A 17,994-nucleotide genomic window follows, 5' to 3' on the forward strand; every position below is an offset into this window, starting at 1 on the left:
CAGAGGGCTGGGCTGAGGCAGGGGGCGAGGACCCTGGGTGCCCTGCCCATGCCTGCCTGGCCAAGTACAGAGAAGGTGGGCATAGAACTCAGGCATTCAGAGTTGATGCGGGAGTGTAAATACACAGTTTTTGGTTGCTTTACAATAAAACATGAAAACCCACCAGTTGTGATGTTGCAGCAGTGGCAGCCTTGGGGGCTGGTGTGACTGCCCTGGCAGGTTCCCCTGTGGCAGCCCCTGTCTGCCCAGGGCTCCCGACAGGGCTGGTGGCACCTTGGCGGTGTGTGGGTGTCATTGGCATGTGGACAGGCAGCCACCTGATGCTGCCCTGCCCTGCCCAGCTGGAGCTGTGGCCCAAGCTTCCTGAGGCCCACAGAGGTGGGTGGGAGGGGCTGCTGCTTCTTGGCCTCCAACCCTGGGGCCAGGGAACGAGGCCCAGAGACCCAGGAATCTCAGCTTTTTGCTTTGAGGTGATGTGTGGAGAAGCAGCAGGAGCGGCTGGGTCACAAATGGGGCTGGTCTTTCCTGATTGTGCTGCCTCAGTTTCCCTGAGGGGATGCAGCTTGAGGGAGATTCTGGGTAACCTAGTTTCTCAGAGGCGGGGACAAGAACCAGACCTGGACAGTGGGCATGGCTGGCCCTCTTTCCCAGTCCTGATGCAGCTCTTGGGCCGGCAGGGCCTTCTCAGTCCCTGTTCTGACAGGCTTGGGGGCACCAGAGCAGTCTCAAGGTGGATCCCCCGCCGACTTGCCCTGGGGGGTGGGGTGGGGTGGGGGACTAGTCTCTGTGGGAATGGGAGCCAGGAATTACCGTGTCAGATTTCATGGAGGGGGCGGTACCCAGTGCAGTCCCAGCCCCTCCCTGGACCAGGGCTTCAAATACCCACCGAGGTGGGGCGCCAGAGCTGCTGCTGGACCAAGTCCTTGCAGTCTGTCCCACGCCACAGACACACTCCCAGCCTGGACCTCAGACCTCTACTAGGACCCAGACCCTACGCCTCTGACACAGCCTATCCACATCCCTCAGGTGAGTGTGAGGTGGGGGTGCTGAGCTGGGGGCTGGAGTCTCAATATTTGGGCCTCAGTTTCCCCACGGAGGAGGAGAACGGTCACGGCCGTGAGTCCAGCGCACCACCTTGGGGAGACCTGGAGAGCGGCAGGGGGAGGATGTGCCTTCCCGCCAGCCAGCAATGGGCAGCAGAACCCTCCCCGTCCCCGCGCCCCCCGCAGTCAGGATGGAGAAGGGTGGGCTAGTGTGTCCGACTCCGGGTCCGCGCTTACGCGGGTCGTGTCTGAACCTCTAAGCCTGCCTACTTCGCGCCATGCTTGGGCCCCTGGCCTTACTGGCCGCGCTCTGGGCGCTGGGGGCTGCCAAAGCCGAGGCGCTGCATATCGGAGCTTTCAACATCCAGTGCTTCGGCGACAGCAAAGTGTCGGATCCGGCCTGCAGCGGCGTCATCACGCAAGTGAGGCTGGGGACCCTGGGCGGGGTCTCAGCTGGGCTCCGTGGGCTAATTTGCCGCACGCGTGACTCCGCACCTGCCGGCCCCTCCCCCAGATCCTCGCTGGCTATGACATCATGCTCGTGCAAGAGGTGCGAGACTCCGACCTGAGCGCCGTATCCGCGCTCATGGAGCAGATCAACAGGTGTGGCGGGCAGGGTCCAACGTGGGGAGCCCCGGCTGGGATCCCAGGTCGCGAAGCGCTGCTTTGACCCCGGGCTTGGCTGGTATCTCCGCAGCGTGTCCAGGCACCAGTACAGCTTCGTGAGCAGCGAGCCCCTGGGTCGGGACCAGTATAAGGAAACGTACCTGTTCGTCTACAGGTGAAGGGCGGGGCCGCGGGGGCGGGGCGCGCGGAGCAGGAGGGGGCCCGCTCAGGGCGCCCACCCATCCTCTACACCCAGGAAGGACGCGGTGTCGGTCGTGGACACGTACCAGTACCCAGACCCGGAGGACGCCTTTAGCCGTGAACCTTTCGTGGTCAAGTTCTCTGCACCCGGCTCCGGTGAGGCCCCGCCCCTCCCGCAGGCCCCGCCCCTCCCGCAGGCCCCTCCTTAGCCCCTGACGCCCACGCCCGCCTGCAGCTGCGGAGGAGCTGGTATTGATTCCTCTGCACGCGACGCCGCACCACGCCGTGGCCGAGATCGACGCGCTCTACGACGTGTACCTGGACGTGATCGACAAGTGGGGCACCGACGTAAGCCCCCGCGTCCTCAACGGCCCCATCCCGCGGCCCCGGGTCCCGGAGGCGCGCCCTGGGGGTCGGCCACAGAGGCGTGAGGCTCGGAGCGCGCGGCCTCTCTCGCAGGCTCAGACCCGGCTCCGCGGTGTCCCGCAGGACATCCTGTTCCTGGGCGACTTCAACGCCGACTGCAGCTACGTGCGGGCGCAGGACTGGCCAGCCATCCGCCTGCGCAGCAGCGAGGTCTTCAAGTGGCTCATCCCGGACAGCGCCGACACCACGGTGGGCAACTCGGACTGTGCCTACGATCGCATCGTGGTCTGTGGCGCCCACCTGCGCAGGAGTCTAAAGCCCCAGTCGGCTGCCGTGCGCAACTTCCAGGAAGAATTTGGCCTGGACCAGGCTCAGGCGAGTGCTGGGCGCGGTAGGGGCAAGGGGAGCGCCGGGACTCACGGTACTGGGGCCACCACCCGGCCCAACCTCCCTGCACTAGAGTTTCTAGAAAAAGCTCAGAGCTTCAGTTCTGGCTGAATGGAACAAATCTGGGATGGCAGTACAGGAAGCTCTTTACCTCTCTGGAGTGGGTTCCCAAGGCTGTGCTCCCACCCCACCCACAGGCGGCAGCTGGGGTGGACAGCCCAGGCGTGGCTGGCCTGCTGGCTGCCAGATGCAGTGGTTTGTGGACACCCAGTGGGCCCCTTCCTGGGTGGTGGTGGTGTGTTTCTGGGGTGCAACCTGAGGACTGGCTGCTCAGCAGGGCCTCAGGCTTGGCCCCTTCTCCCTACAGGCCCTGGCCATCAGTGACCATTTTCCTGTGGAGGTGACCCTCAAATCCCACTGACAGCCCTGAGGCCTGGCCACAGCAGGCTGCCTGCGGACTCTGGCCACAAAGAGCAAGCCCCACAGGGCTCATTCAGGATGGCCAGCCAACCCCAAGCAAGGCTGCAGGGTACGGTCAGCTGGGCCAGGATACATGATGGGACCACTCAGAGCCTGGTTCCCCACCTGTGAAGTGGGCTGCCACTACCTACCTCATAAGGTTGTGAGAAGCACCCCACAGAGTGCTGGGCACACAGCTGAGCTTAATAAACAGTGCACACTCAACCAGGACCCTACACACCTGTGTCAGCTCCAATGCCTCTATGTCCTTTCTTAGGACTCAGCCCTTCTGGGGCACAAATCTTGGTCCTGCAGCCCAGCAGGTCTCTGGTCCCAGCCCATTTAGGGGACAGGGACAGCCTGGCTTGCCCATTCCACATCCTGCTGGGAACTGACTGCCTCCAGCCCAGGCTGGCTCCAGAAGGCAGCTCCTGTGCTCACTAGCTGAAGCTCCGCGCTCTTTCTTTGTGCAAACTAAATGCTTTTAAGCACCTGTACTGAGTGCAGCTGGGGGTAAGGGCTCAAAGGTAGTGTGGATGTACAAGGCCAACCTCCCAATCCCCGGTGTTCCTCCTATAGCCCTCGTTCCCAGGTCTATGGGCTGCTTGCAGGCACTTGTGTTTGTGAGGGTCCTGTCCCATCCAGCACTGGAGTTGCGAGGGGGAGGTCAGGAAGGCTGGCCCCCTGCCCTCAGCTGGTTGGCGGCCCTGGGACATGTGAGAGCCTCTCATTGGTGAGCAGGCAGGTTGTGTTAAGGTTCCTGCCCACAGAACCCAAACAGCCCACAGTGGTACAGCCTCTTCAAAGGTACCTTCCTGGTGGCTTCTTCCTCAGGAGACCTGGGCTGGGCAAGGACTCAGCAGGGAGGACAGTGGTCTGCGCCCTGGGTAAGCCCATCACCTGAGAGTTGGAACAAACAGAACTGGGGTACACAGTGTCACCGACAGTGGCCTGATAAAGTTTCTGGCTTTCAAAGCATCTCACCTTTGGCAGGATTTAACTTGCCTGAACTGCATGGGAGGGAAGAACGTTTGTTTCAAGGGTTTGGACGAGCTTTTCTTGCTAGATCTTTCCAAAGTAAGATTTAAGACACCTGCAATGTAAAATGCCTCCCTCCTCCCTCTCCAAGTCACCCAATTTCTCTGAAATTTGTAGAGGCTTTCCATCCAAACAAACATGGCGGCCCAAGGGCTTCCCCTTTTCCTTTTCTTGTGTGGCTTGTCAGGGCCCACAACTACCTGGCCTTATGCCTCTAGCAATCAGGCATCCCACCAGCCAGGGATGGGAAACTCAAGGACTTTATTCTGCTCTGGGAGAGGAGATACCCAATGGTGACACTGCTGAGGTCCAGAAGGGCCCCACCTGCCAGTTTATGGTTCCCAAATCAAGACACTGCTTGCAAGCTGTGCCCCCCACCTCCCCAGCAGGCACAAAGGGCACTCATGAATGGCAGAAGGCCTTGAGACTACGGCTACGAGGAACAGGCCTTCTAGGGAGGTGAGCAAAACAAAGAGCTGAAAGTACTTTTAAATTGGAAAATACCTTATTTAAATCCCTCGGAACCACAGGGCCCCCAAAAGGGTGCATACGGCTAAAAACCCTGCACGGGAAGGCCCGCCCTTAGCCTTTCTTTTGTTTGAGCTTTTCTAAGTACATCTGCAGGGACTTCTGGATGGAGTCTCTGGAGATGAAGCTGACAAAGTTCTGGATGTCCATGTCGCGCTGCTTCACCAGGCGGTCTGCTGTGGCCTTTCGCATCATGTTCTTGGTCAGCTGTCGAGCGTGATCTGAAGAAGATGGGGCCTACCTGTGAAAACCCATGCTCTGCTCTGGGACAGTGCTATTCCCAAGCTTTCCGAGACAGTTTCAACCGAAACTCTGGTAGAAAACTTAGAAAATTCAAGTAAGCAAAGAGAAGAAAATGAAAACCACCTGATCCCTACTGTCCACCGATTTCTTTTAAAAATATACAGGATAACGGACTCCCCTGGTGGCTCAATGGTTAAGAATCCACCTGCCAATGCAGGGAACACGGGTTTGATCCCTGGTCCGGGAAGATCGCACATACCTTGGAGCAACTGAGCCCTCGCACCACAACTACTGAAGCCCATGTGCCCTAAGGCCCGCATGCCACAACTACTGAGCCCATATGCCACAAATACTGAAGCCCTCGTGCCTAGAGCCCGTGCTCTGCAACAAGAGAAGCCACCACAATAAGAAGCCCGCACACAGCAACGAAGGCCCAATGTAGCCAAAAATAGAACAACAACAAAAATAATGATCTTGTGAAAGCTGCCCTTTTAACCTGTTATTTTCCCTCAACTGTATTGTCGGGCATGTTTTTCATGTCAGTAAATATTCTTTTACAATGTAATTAATAGCTGCATGGCATTCAGGCATCAGCAAACCTGGCCCCCCACAGTTCAAGAGCTAAGAATGGCTTTTACATTTTTATATAGATGGAAAAAAAATTTTAAAGGGTAATATTTTGTGATGCGTGAAAATTACATGAAATTTAGAATTCAGTGGCCTGGTTTTCTCAGAACACAGACACGCTCGTTAGTTCACAGGCTCTAAGGCCGCCCCCCACTCCAGCGCTGTAGTTACGGCAGACGTGGTGTGACCGACAAAGCCGAAAAGCTCCCTGGGTCTCTACAGACAGCCTGCTGGTCCCTGGTTTCCACCACAGTTGATATAAGCAGCCCTATTTCTTGTCTTTTCTTTCTTTTCCTTCCTCTTTTTTGGCCCCACAGCATGTGGGATCTTAGTCCTCTGACCAGGGATGGTACCCGCACCCCCTGCAGTGGAAGCGAGGAGTCTTAATGACTGGGCTGCTAGGGAAGTCCCAAGCAGTCTTATTTCTACACACATACACAAGCTGTTTCCAGTTGTCTGTGTAGTGGGTTGAACAGTGGACTCCCAAAAGGTATGCGCAAGTGGCCTTATTAGGAAAAAGGTCTTTGCAAATGTAACTAAGATGAAATCATCTTGGATTCAGGGTGGGCCCTAAATCCAGGGATAGTCTGAGATATAGAGACACACTGAGGGAGAAGGCACATGAAGACACAGCAGGGATGGGAGGGATGCAGCTACAGCCAAAGATGCCTGGGGCCCCCAAAGCTGAACGAGGCAGGAAGGAGTCTCCCCCCAGAGTCTCTGGAGGGAGTGAGGCCCTGCCCACACCCTGAGTTTAGGCTTCCAACCTCCAGACTGTGAGAAAGCATTTCCCTGGTTTAAGCACCCCTCTCCTCCCCCGTACCCCTCTTGTGGTAATTTGTTACATCAGCCTCAGGACACTACTATCAGTCTGCTATTGTGAACAGCTCATCAGGAGCTTTAGGCTGTGGAGGGGAGGGGGCTTTCCCAGTGGTACCCATAGCTGTGTCCAGCCCCGCCCCCCCCAACCCTGGGCCCCTCACCTGGAATGGCCATCCACCGGGCCATCACCGAGAGTGCTGTGCTCAGCACCTGGTCCTCAGGCACCACCTGGTCCACCAGGCCCACCTGGAGGGCCTCGGCTGGCGGGAAGAGCAACCCCAGCTGCAGGGCCTGCTCTGAGGCACGGTGCCCGATGGTGTTCACAAGGTTGTCTCTGAACCTGGAAGCAGATACCCACTCATGGTGGGCTGGGGCTCCTGGGGGATGGGGGTGGGGCAGTGGGCTCAGCCCTGGGTCTGCTGGAGTGTGCATACAGCCCCCGCCTTACCAGGAGGGGGCAACGATGCCTAGCAGAGTCTCGTTCAGCCCTATGAGGTACTTGGGGTTGTCAGCCAGGACCCGGTAGTCGCAGGTGAGGGAGATGAGGCAGCCTCCTGCCGGGCAGGCCCCCTGTGGTGGAAGCCAGACCATGAGCTCTGGGTGCTGCTGTGGCTGGTCCTGGTCATATTCCAGAGAGCCAGGGTACTGAGGAAGGCCCTCAGGTGGCCGTGAGCTCTTGGGTGCCTCCAGTCCCTGGGATGCTGCACCAGCACTGTCAGGGATCAGGCTTGCCCATCAGCCTGAGGCTGTAGGCACTAACAGGGCGGTAATCGCTCAAGCCCAGGGCATCCCTCTCCTCTCAGGCTCATGTCGGGCAGCAAGCGGCCTCTCTTCCCCTCCAGCAGGAGGTCCTCCAAGGCCCAACTTCACCCTGCCCTCATCTCATGCACCCGCTGCCCCAAACAGAGGCCGAAGGTCATAGTCAGCCGCCACCATACCCCGTGGAGTCTTCCTGACTCTGCCCATCCTTCCTCTCCACCCAGCTCAGGCCCTCCTGGCACCTCTCTGGCCTCAGCCCTACCCCTGCCTTCCCCAGCTTAGGCCAAAGTGATGTTCCCAAAATGTGGATCTGATCCCCCAATTGCCCACCACCCTCCTAACCCTCCTGCTGGGCTACGGGCCCTGGTTCCTGCCCCCACACTCGCCCCCAACCCAGTGATCAAGTCCCCTCCAGCCCCACCCCTTGCCCCCCCATCACCTGGTCTGTAATGGCAAGCTGATCTGTGCACCTCTGAGGGTCTGCTGACTGCCCCCTTCCTCTCCGAGGGCTTCTCGAGGGCAGGCCCATGTCCACCCCCACCAAGGGCTGGCCGGCAGCAAGCCATCGAGGCTCCTTGGGAGCAGGGACACTCACGTTGATGGCGGCAATCAGCACCAGGTTGCTCAAGTAGAGCCGCAGCCACAGCTCCTGCACTGCCTTCCAGTACTCCGCATAGTGGGCTGGGTTCCTACCGCACATCTCCGTCAGATCCAAGCCAGCGGAGAAGACCCTGGGACAGTCCTGGGGAGGTGGGGGGGGGGGGGGGGCCAGGGGCCCTGTCAGAGTCTGCCCCACGGTACCATCAAAGCCCTGGGGCCTGGGAAACCCACAGGTGCTCAAGGGACAGAGGAGCTGAGGTCATGCTCGGGCAGCAGGACACTGCCCCCAGGAGCCCAGAGCTAGGGGCTCGAGACTCAGCCTGGACCTCCCTCGGACTCTGTTCCCTCTGCATCCTGGGATATTCTTCCCTTTCCAGCTTCAAACTGGAAGACTGGGCAGTAGGGCTAGGTGCTCCCCCAGGGACATAAATACACCGGACTGTGTTCACACTTGTGTGCACGTCCCGGGCAGAGGAACTCAAGAGGCAGAGGAGGACTCCTGATGGAGTCAGAGAGGACACACGTTCTGATTTACCCCCAAAGATCAAGCAAACTGCAGACTCCGGTGCAGGCCAGGAGGTGCAGCTGTCAGGACCAGGCCAGGGAAGGAGGGAGTGGTGAGCGGTCAAGAGGATAGACCTCCACCCTGGGCGGTCAGGCGTGTCGCGTGTGGATGCCCCAGGCCCTGAATCAGCTGCCAAGGAGAGGGTGGGAGGTTCAGACCAAGGCAGAAGGAGGCCAGTGCGTCCGGCGTGGGCACCACGTTCTGGGAGCTCCATCAACGCAGGCCAGGGGCGGGGCAGCTCCCCAGTCATCACCTGGGAACACGCAGCTGGGGGTGCAGATCACTAACCAGACCCGGCCGTAGTCACCACGTGCTGGTGCAGCAACGGCCGACACCCCTCGCCCTCTGTGGTGCCTGTGAGGAGGGGCAGTCACACTCGATGTCCTCTACATCCTTATATTAAGCAACAAAAGCAAGCTGCAGTGCAGGGTGCAGACGTGGCCCTGTGTTTCGCGTATACACCTATGCCTGTGTGTGCGTGATGCCTAAAAGCTGGCCTTTTGTTTACAAGGAACTTGTTCCACTCCTGTCAATAAAAAGACCCCAAAGGGATGGGAAGATGGGCTGTTGGTAGGCCACATCTAGCTGTCTCACGGGCTAGAACAGGGACCCGTGAGCTAGCGCCCGGTGGGGGGTGGGGGGGATGGCAGGCGGACGGAGCTTCTCGTGCTCTGAGGATGTGGCAGGACTGACATTCAGCTTTTCAGCCTTCCTCCTTAACCTCTTCCCACCACGAGCTCCTGGCTCCACCTCCCACTGCCCCCCCCAATTCAATACGTTTTCTTGGCACAGAGGCGGGACAGGCCGACAGCACTTGCCCACAGTCCTGGTGCCAGAGGGAAGCAAAGGCAGAGCGTTCTATTCTGAATGCGAGAGGAATGAACACATTAATCCCAGCTGGGGATAGCCTCTGCCAGACAGACGAAAGGGGAGGCGGGTTGGCCTATTTCTGTGATTCAGCAATGTGTCTGTAGTGGGCCGAATTGCATCCCCGAAAAAGACAAGGTCAAGTCCTCACCCCAGTACCCAAGAATGTGACCTTATTCAGAAATCGGGTCTTTGCAGATGAGATCAAGTTAAGATGAGGTCATACCGGAGGGCGGGGGTCCTAAATCCTGTGACTGGTGTCCTTCTGAAGGGCATGTGGACACAGAGACAGGGCAGACGACTGTGTGGAGACAAGTATAGGACCCCAGGGGACCCCCAAAGCTGGCAGAAGCAAAGGATTCTCCCCTACGACCTCCAGATGCAATTGGCCCTGTTGACACCTATTTTGAACATGTGGCCTCCAGACTGTGAGGGAATACATTTCTGTTGTTCTGACCCCCTGCCTCACGTTGGTGGTCCTTTGTTAAGGTGACCCCAACTAACACAAGTCCTTCCAAAACATTTGCCGAGGACCCACTTTGCGCCAGGCCTTGTGCTACGTACACAGGAGGCACTCGATACAGAATACGAGGCACAGACACATTTCTGGGCAGAGGATGCCGTTGCAGGGAGAACACGGGCTCTGGAGGGACAAATGCTGGCTCCCCATCCCCAGCGCATGTGGGCTGGGGGCCTGGGCAAGTGACAGGTCTTCCCCTCTTTCGTTCTGAAGGCCCTATATTTGGTGACGTGCAGTTCTCTCCTTTTCAGGGCATAATAAAGAAAATGTCACACTATGAAATGACATCTTAAATGGAGTATTTTCAGGAATTAACCCAGGTGAAAAGTTCTAGGCAATTTCAGCATCTGTAGGCAGCTCAGAAAGTTCCCTGAGATTTTAACTGTTATCAGTTATCAGTCCCTCAATGTCTACATCCATGAGTATCAGTTCTACTCTTGGAGCAATAGGGTCATCTCACTTCCATGGGATGGGGCAAGGTTTGGCTCTGTAAACCCCAGCTTCACAGGACCCACTGGGTGTGTGCGTCAGGCCAGCCTGAGGGTCCCCTGCTGGTCCTTGCCTCCAGAGGCAGCCAGGCCCTCAAGAGTGGCAATAACAGGCCACCCAGGTCAGCCTGAGGGTTTAAGGAAGCAGGTGCAAGCCTACAGTGGACCCTCCAAACCTTGGCCTGAAAGGTGCAGGAAGCAGACTGTGACCGCCTGCTTCCTGAACCTTTAATGACAGCGGTGCCAAGGTGTTCCCATTGGTCTCTAATATGATGGTACTTGGCTTTGGGAGATACTCAAACTGTCTGTGGCTCCAACTTGAAAGGTGACCCCAGTGCTCTTCCTGACCGAACAAAGTCCTGTCATTACCAGCATTTGCTGGCTTGTGGGGGCGATGCTGAGGTTCCCCTCGAGAATTCAGAAGGAAAAAGCCTGCCCTCTGAGACCTCGACTCTAGGACCTGCCCAGAGAGGAATGGAGAGCACAGCTTTCGGGACTGGCACTGTTACTGGGGCCGGCCCGGGTGGGTACCCCAGGAAGCTGCTGCCAAGCACAGGGTCCACCCTTGGTGAGGTTGCATGGCCCCACAGAAACATCATCCACCCTCACCTACATCCTGTCCCAGGGTGTGGAGCACTGAGGCCTGCCCCAGGTCTCTGGCCCCACAATAGCATGCGCCCAGGAGGGGACTGAGGCATCAGCCTCCTGCGGGAGAACCAGCTGCTCCAGGCGTGGCCCCCCCAGGTCACACCCAGGACTACAACCCCTGGAGGCCCCTTGCGGTGGCACCCGCGACTGGGCTGCCTGGGTTTTCTCCACCATGTGACATGTGTAGGAGGGTTTCCAAGTCTGGACTTTGACTTGAGAACTCGGGGCCTTGGGGGAGCTAAGGAGCACCCACCGAAGTCAGGATGATGCCTCGGAAGGTCTTGTCATTCTCCAGCTTCTCCAGGCTGATGACAAACTCCGTCAGCAGCTCTAGACTGAGACTGTTCACTGGGGGGTTCTTCAACTTCAACACGGCGACCCCTAGTTTGAAAACGAAGAGGACAAAGTTCATGCCCAGCGTGGGAAAGGTGCCCCTAATCACCCTGTACCCTCAACCAGGCCATGGGAAGCTACACAGCTTTTGGGTTTGTTCTTTTTTAAATAAATTTATTTATTTGTTTATTGTAGTTTTGACTGCACTGAGTCTTTGGTTACTGAGCGTGGGCTTTCTCTAGTTGCAATGAGCAGGGCTGCTCTTCGTTGTGGTGCATGGGCTTCTCATTACGATGGCTTCTCTTGTTGTGGAGCACAGGCTCTAGGTGCTCCAGCTTCAGTAGTTGTGGCATGCAGACTCAGTAATTGTGGCAGGCGGGTTCTAGAGCGCAGGCTCAGTATTTGTGGCACACGGGCTTAGTTGCTCCATGGCATGTGGGATTTTCCCAGACCGGGGCTCAAACCCATGTCCCCTGCATTGGCAGGCAGATTCTTAACCACCATGCCACCAAGGAAGTCCAGCTTTTGGGTTTTTTAAATTGAGGTGAGATTCATATACCTTCTAAGAAAGGGAACCCCATACCCATCAGCAGTTACCATTCCTCCTGTTCCAGCCCCTGGCAATCACTAATCTCCTTCCTGTTCTTATGGATTTGCCAATTGTGGACGTTTCATGTAAGTGGAATCACATAATGTGTGACTTTGTGTCTGTCTTCTTTCATTTAATGTTTTCGAGGTTCATCCACATAGTAGCACGTGCCAGTGCTTTATTCCTTCTTAAAGTCAAATAACATTCCATTGTCTGCATGTTTTGTTTATCCATTCATCTGCTGATGGACACAGGTTAGTGCCACCTTTTGGCTGTTGTGAGTAATGCTGCTGTGAACATTCATATACGAATTTCTGTTGATCTTTTTCTCCCAGATGCAAGTCCTGCATCCTCGTGGGAGTAGGAAATGGCCTTAGTTTCCTGAGTAAGTGAGCAAACTCTAAGAACCAGATGTGCAAGGAGGCACTCCAGTGGAGGGGGCTGGGGCGGGGCTCTGGTTCCCTTTTTTTTTAAGAACTTTTATTGAGATACAGTTAACAGACAATAAACAGCATATATTTAGAGTGTACAATTTGGTATCCCAATCTCCCAGTTCATTCCCCCCCAACCCTCCCCGCTTTCCCCACTTGGTGTCCATGTGTTTGTTCTCTACATCTGTGTCTCTATTTCTGCCTTGCATTTCCTCTTTCATAGTTGTTAGCATTTGCGTTATGTATTGAGGTGCTCCTATATTGGGTGCATATATATTTATAATTGTTATCTCCTCTTCTTGGATGGATCCCTTGATCTTTATGTAATGTCCTTTCTTGTTTCTTGTAACAGTTTTTATTTTAAAGTCTGTTTTATCCGATATGACTATTGCTACTCCAGCATTCTTTTGATTTTCATTTGCATGGAATATCTTTTTCCATCCCCTCACTTTCCATCTGTATGTATCCCTAGGTCTGAAGTGGGTCTCTTGTAGACAGCATATATATGGGTCTTGTTTTTGTATCCATTCAGCCAGTCTTTGTCTTTTGGTTGGGGCATTTAGTCCATTTACATTCAAGGTAATTATCGATAGGTATGTTCCTATTACCATTTTCTTAATTGTTTTGTTTTGTGTTTTTGTAGGTCCTTTTCTTCTCTTTTGTTTCCCACTTAGAGAAGTTCATTTACCATTTGTTGTAGGGCTGGTTTGGTGGTGCTGAATTCTCTTAGCTGTTGCTTGTCTGCAAAGCTTTTGATTTCTCCATTGAATCTGAATGAGATCCTTGCTGGGTAGAGTATTCTTGGTTGCAGGTTCTTCCCTTTCATCACTTGAAATATATCATGCCACCTCCTTCTGACTTGCAGAGTTTCTGCTGAGAAATCAGCTGTTAACCTGATGGGAGTTCCCTTGTATGTTATTTGTCGTTTTTCCCTTGTTGCTTTTAATAACATTTCTCTGTCTTTCATTTTTTGTCAATTTGACTACTGTATTTGTTTCTCCTTGGGTTTATCCTGCCTGGGACTCTCTGTGCTTCCTGGACTTGGGTAGCTATTTCCTTTCCCATGTTAGGGAAGTTTTCAACTATAATCTCTTCCAATATTTTCTCAGGCCCTTTCTCTCTCTCTTCGCCTTCTGGGACCCCTATAATGCGAATGTTGGTGCATTTAACATTGTCCCAGAGGTATCTTAGGCTGTCTTCAGTTCTTTTCATTCTTTTTTTCTTTATTCTTTTCCGCATCAGTGATTTTCACCATTCTGTCTTCCAGGTCACTTGTTCGCCCTTCTGCCTCAGTTAATCTGCTGCTGGTTCCTTCTAGTGTATTTTTCATTCCTGTTATTGTGTTGCATATCTCTTGTTTGTTTGCTCTTTAATTCTTCTAGGTCTTTGGTAAACTTTTCGATGTTTGCATCCAGTCTTTTTTCAAAATCCTGGATCATCTTCACTATCATTATTCTGAATTCTTTTTCTGTAAGAGATGCCTATCTCCTCTTCATTTAGTTGTTTTTCTGGGGTTTTATCCTGTCCCTTCATCTGGTACAAAGTCCTCTGCTTTTTCATTTCTTTATCTTTCTGTGGCTGTATTTTTCAGTTCTACAAGACGAAATACTGCTGATACTGCTTGATACTGCTGCCTGCCCTCTTGGGGAGGAAGCTATCTAGGAGGCTCGTGCGTGCTTCCTGATGGGAGGGACTGATGGTGGGTAGGGCTGGGTGGGCATAGCTCATTAAGACTTTAATCCGATTTGGTAGGCAGAGCTCAGTAAAACTTTAATCTGCTTGTCTGCTAATGGGTGGGGCTGTGTTCACACCTTGTTGGTTGTTTGGCCTGAGGCTACTTAGCACTGGAGCTTACTGGCTCTTTGGTGGGGCTAATGGAGGACTCTGGGAGGGTTCACGCCAATGAGCACTTCCCAGAACCCCTTCTGCCAGTGCCCTCATCTCCTCAGTGAGCCACAGCTGCCCCCCACCTCTGCAGGCAACCCCCCAACACCAGCAGGTAGGTCTGGTTCAATCTCCTATGGGGTCACTGCTCCTTCCCCCTGGGTCCTGGTGAGCACACTGTTTTGTGTGCCCTCCAAGAGTGGAGTCTCTGTTTCCCCCAGTCCTGTGGAGGTCCTGCAATCAAATCCTGCTGGCTTTCAAAGTCTGATTCTCTGGGGATTCCTCCTCCCCGATGCAGGTTGGGAAGCCTGACGTGGGGCTCAGAACCCTCACTTTAGTGGGTGGTCTTCTGCAGTATAATTGTTCTCCAGTTTGTAAGTCACCCATCCAGCATTTATGGGATTTGATTTTAACACGATTGTGCCCCTCCTACTGTCTCATTGTGGCTTCTCCTTTGTCTCTGGATGTGGGGTGTCTTTTTTGGTGAGTTCCAGTGTCTTTCTGTTGATGACTGTTCAGCATTTAGTTGTAATTCCAGTGCTCTTGCAAGAGGGAGTGAGCGTATGTCCTCCTACTCTGCCATCTTAATCCTAATCCTATCTCCTGGTTCACTCTTGTTTAAGGACTGAGGGTAAGAATGTCAGGGGTCAGATGTTCTTAAAGTCTCCATCTATTCATTTATTCTGCCAGCAGCAGGGAAAGCAGGAGTGACAGGGCCTGCCCTTGTGGACAGTGTAGCTGCTGGACTGGGCTGGCTGGGGGTCATCTGTTCTCACTGTCTGGCTCAAGGCCAGACCCCAAGGGCTTCAGAAATGCCACCATTCACTTAGGGTGCATTTCCCTGGTGAGGGCCTTGGAAATCTCTGGATGGTCAACACAAACCATTCTTTAGGAATGAGGCAAAGAGGCCCTTTTGGGACCTTTGATTTATGAAAGAGAGGTAATTATCAACTGGCTACAAGTATGTACATGTGCACATAAGAAGTAAGCTCCCTAAACGTGGTTCAGAGGGAAGTTTCTGAAGCTGGCTCTGGATGTTCGCAGAGCTTGGTGAGGCAAACTCTGGGGGAAAGGTAGAGACCAAAGGTGCACCTGAGTTAATCAAGAATTTGGACAGCCTTGGATGTCATGAGGTAAATAACTGCACTCCAGGCACAGGGTGGGTACAAATGTTTCTTGAATGGAATGTTGAACGCAATCTAAAATAAATTTCAATAACAGCACTTCAGCACTTAAATGAAAACTTTGTTTTTGGCTGCATTGGGTCTTCATTGCTCCATGTGGGTTTTCTCTAGTTGCAGAGAGTGGGGGCTTCTCTTCATTGCAGTGTGCGGGCTTCTCATTGCGATGGCTTCTCTTGTTGTGGAGCATGGACTCTAGGGCGTGTAGGCTTCAATAGTTGTGGTGCACAGGCTTAGTTGCTCCGCATGTGGGATCTTCCTGGACCAGGTATCGAACCCATGTCCCCCTGCATTGGCAGGCAGATTTTTTTTTTTTTAATCTTTATTGGAGTATAATTGCTTCACAGTATTGTGCTAGTTTCTATTGTACAAGTGAACCAGCCATATGTACAAACATATTCCCATATCTCCTCCCTCTGGACCCCCGCTCCCAACTGCCCCAATTCCACCCCTCCCCATGCTTTGCAGCAGCTTCCCATCAGCCATCCACTTCACACCTGGCAGTGTGTATATGTCAACGCTGCTTCCTCACTACATCATAGCTCCGCCCCCCCACCCCCTGGTGTCCTCAAGTCCGTTCTCTATGTCTGCATCTCTATTCCTGCCCTGCCACTAGGTTCATCAGTACCATTTTTCTAGACTCCATATATATGTGTTAGCATACAATAGTTTTTCTCTGATTTACTTCACTCTGTATGACAGACTCTAGATCCATCCACCTCACTACAAATAGCTCAATTTCATTCCTTTTTATGGCTGAGTAATATTCCATTGTATACATGTGCCACATTTTCTTTATCCATTCATCTGTCAATGGACATTTAGGTTGCTTCCATGTCCTGGCTACTGTAAATAATGCTGGCAGGCAGATTCTTAACTACTGCACCACCACAGAAGTCCATGAAAATATTTTAAAACGCACTTTTATTCCATTAATTCCAAGCCTCAAGATGCCTGAAGGCTACCTGGGTCTGGCAGTAAGGACAGAACCAGGCCTGGCTTTCTGACCTCAAACTCAACCTTCTACCATGATAACCTGGTGAAACTAGCGAGGTTTTCAGTGGTGAGGTGGGAAAGAACTTTGACAAAAAATTATCTCACTGATATTTTTTTTCTTACTTGTTTACATAACAGAAAGTCTACCATTTAAACCATTTTTAAATGTACAATTAAGTATTGTACAACCACCACCATCATCTATTTCAAAACTTTAAAAATCTGTTTTTTGCGCTTTTTGATATATATTCAAATCTGTCACAGAAACATTCCTTTTAGAATCTCAGGTTTTTGTTGGACTTGTGTTTGGGCCCCTCATCACCTGGCTCAGGCGGCCCCCAACCCAGAGAGGAGCTAAACGAGAGAACTGAACCAAGCAACACAGTGTGTGGCACAAGCAGTGCTGCACAACCTGTGCGTCTGGGGGGTCCAGGGCGGCTGAGGCTGCAGCCCCATTTGGGGAGGAGGATGGGTCCCTCCCAACCCCAGCTGGGCCCCCATCTTGAAAGGCTGAGGCCAAGAGACAGCTTGTCCTGAATCTGCCCCCAAGCCTGCTCAGGACCCCGCTCTGAAGTGCTCTCTGGTACAGAAAGCACAGGTTTCCCTGTCAAAAGTGCTTTTTCTACCTTTTTTATCCCCCCCTGGAGACTTTTAAGAGGCGTTCTGATACGGGTGGGCAGCAATGATTTCACTTGTGGCTCCTGGCTTCAGTTAAAAAAATATCTGCTGGGTTCTGTGCTACTTAAAATATTTTATTCCAAAATACTTCCAATTATTTTTACTTTTCAATTTAATAGCTTAGATTATGAGCCCATCCCCCAAACTTTAAAAACGAAAACATTTTTATCTTCACAATGAACTGGGGGTAATAACACCTGGACTGATGACCCTTAAGCTTTGAACTCAACAGAAATGGACTTTAAAACTGGGCTTTAACTCGTGGCCTTTTGAAATTCGAGCTCTTTCCCGAGTCTGGACTCCAGGTCTGGGCCTGGAGCTGGGGGAGGTCAAACGCACCGCCCAGTGGAGCCCGCTCTGCTGTCAGCGCCCCCCAACTTCCCCACCGCGGGCGGTCGCGCTCCGGAGCGCTTACCTGCGGCCGCGTCCGGCTCCACCAGCAATCGTTGGCTTCCGAAGCGCCGCGCGCCGTCCCCGCCGCCGGCCGCCGTCTCCGTCCGCCCGAGGGTCACGCCCCAGCACAGGGCCCCTGCGGAGGGCAGCGCGAGTCCCGTTAGCTCGCTGCCTCCGCCGCCCCCGCCGCGCCCCCGGCCCCCACCCCGGCGCCCACCGCGGTCACGCACTCGAGCGGAGCAGGGCGCGCGCGGAGACGCGCATTTTCGGCGCCAGCGCCATCTTGGTCGGGCCGTGTCAGGTCGCGGTCGCGGCGCCGGGGTGTGGCCTTGCAGCCCGCCCCGGCCCCAGGGCCCGGGCCGCTCTCCCGGGAGGCGGGGGCTGCGCCGCGCCAAGGCCGCGGCGAGCGGGCGGAGCCTCGGGCTTCGCTGAGCAGGACGCTGGGGCTGCGGGGTGAAGGGGGCCCGGTAGGGAGGCCCGGACAGGCCAGACGCCGCGCCGCGCCCCGCCCCGCAGCCAGGCAAAGATCTAGCCGCCCAGGAGGGGGACCGCACGTAAGTGGCAGTGAGTCCAGGAGTTTTGAGCTGAGCGGTAGTCAGGGACTTCGGGGACCCTGGCACTCTGCCACCCCGCAGAGCTGCGGGCACCGGAAGGGATGCTAGAGGGGATGCTGATGTGGGCCATCCAGTGTGAACTCCCTCCTGCCTGTGGGGGACCAGGAACCAGAGCTGGTAGTTTAGCC

General features: G+C 54.4%; 2 protein-coding genes across 5 annotated transcripts; one reads left to right on the plus strand and one right to left on the minus strand.

Annotated features, from left to right (window-relative positions):
- The first annotated feature begins 885 nt into the window (after positions 1-885).
- On the plus strand, positions 886-5,556 carry DNASE1L2 (deoxyribonuclease 1 like 2). 4 transcript variants are annotated; one of them, XM_057695033.1, is made up of 8 exons: positions 887-1,026; positions 1,412-1,465; positions 1,558-1,646; positions 1,741-1,824; positions 1,906-2,006; positions 2,086-2,198; positions 2,340-2,591; positions 2,971-5,556. In XM_057695033.1, the coding sequence occupies exons 3-8, from the start codon at positions 1,579-1,581 to the stop codon at positions 3,022-3,024; spliced, it is 672 nt and encodes a 223-aa protein (XP_057551016.1). In that variant the 5' UTR covers positions 887-1,026; positions 1,412-1,465; positions 1,558-1,578; the 3' UTR covers positions 3,025-5,556. The 4 variants fall into 4 exon arrangements, with proteins under 4 accessions (XP_057551017.1, XP_057551016.1, XP_057551014.1 ...); XM_057695031.1 differs by having other exon boundaries at positions 898-1,026; positions 1,305-1,465; XM_057695032.1 differs by having other exon boundaries at positions 898-1,026; positions 1,305-1,465; positions 1,741-1,812.
- On the minus strand, positions 4,345-17,624 carry ECI1 (enoyl-CoA delta isomerase 1). Its single transcript, XM_057695041.1, has 7 exons — positions 17,483-17,624; positions 17,275-17,388; positions 11,021-11,148; positions 7,675-7,821; positions 6,769-6,890; positions 6,482-6,660; positions 4,345-4,849 (listed from the first exon to the last, which is right to left on the minus strand). Exons 1-7 carry the CDS (start codon positions 17,532-17,534, stop codon positions 4,683-4,685), a joined length of 909 nt encoding a protein of 302 aa, XP_057551024.1. The 5' UTR covers positions 17,535-17,624; the 3' UTR covers positions 4,345-4,682.
- Positions 17,625-17,994: the final 370 nt, after the last annotated feature.

Source organism: Hippopotamus amphibius, chromosome 9 (assembly GCF_030028045.1).
Source record: "Hippopotamus amphibius kiboko isolate mHipAmp2 chromosome 9, mHipAmp2.hap2, whole genome shotgun sequence".
Classification (NCBI taxonomy): domain Eukaryota; kingdom Metazoa; phylum Chordata; class Mammalia; order Artiodactyla; family Hippopotamidae; genus Hippopotamus; species Hippopotamus amphibius.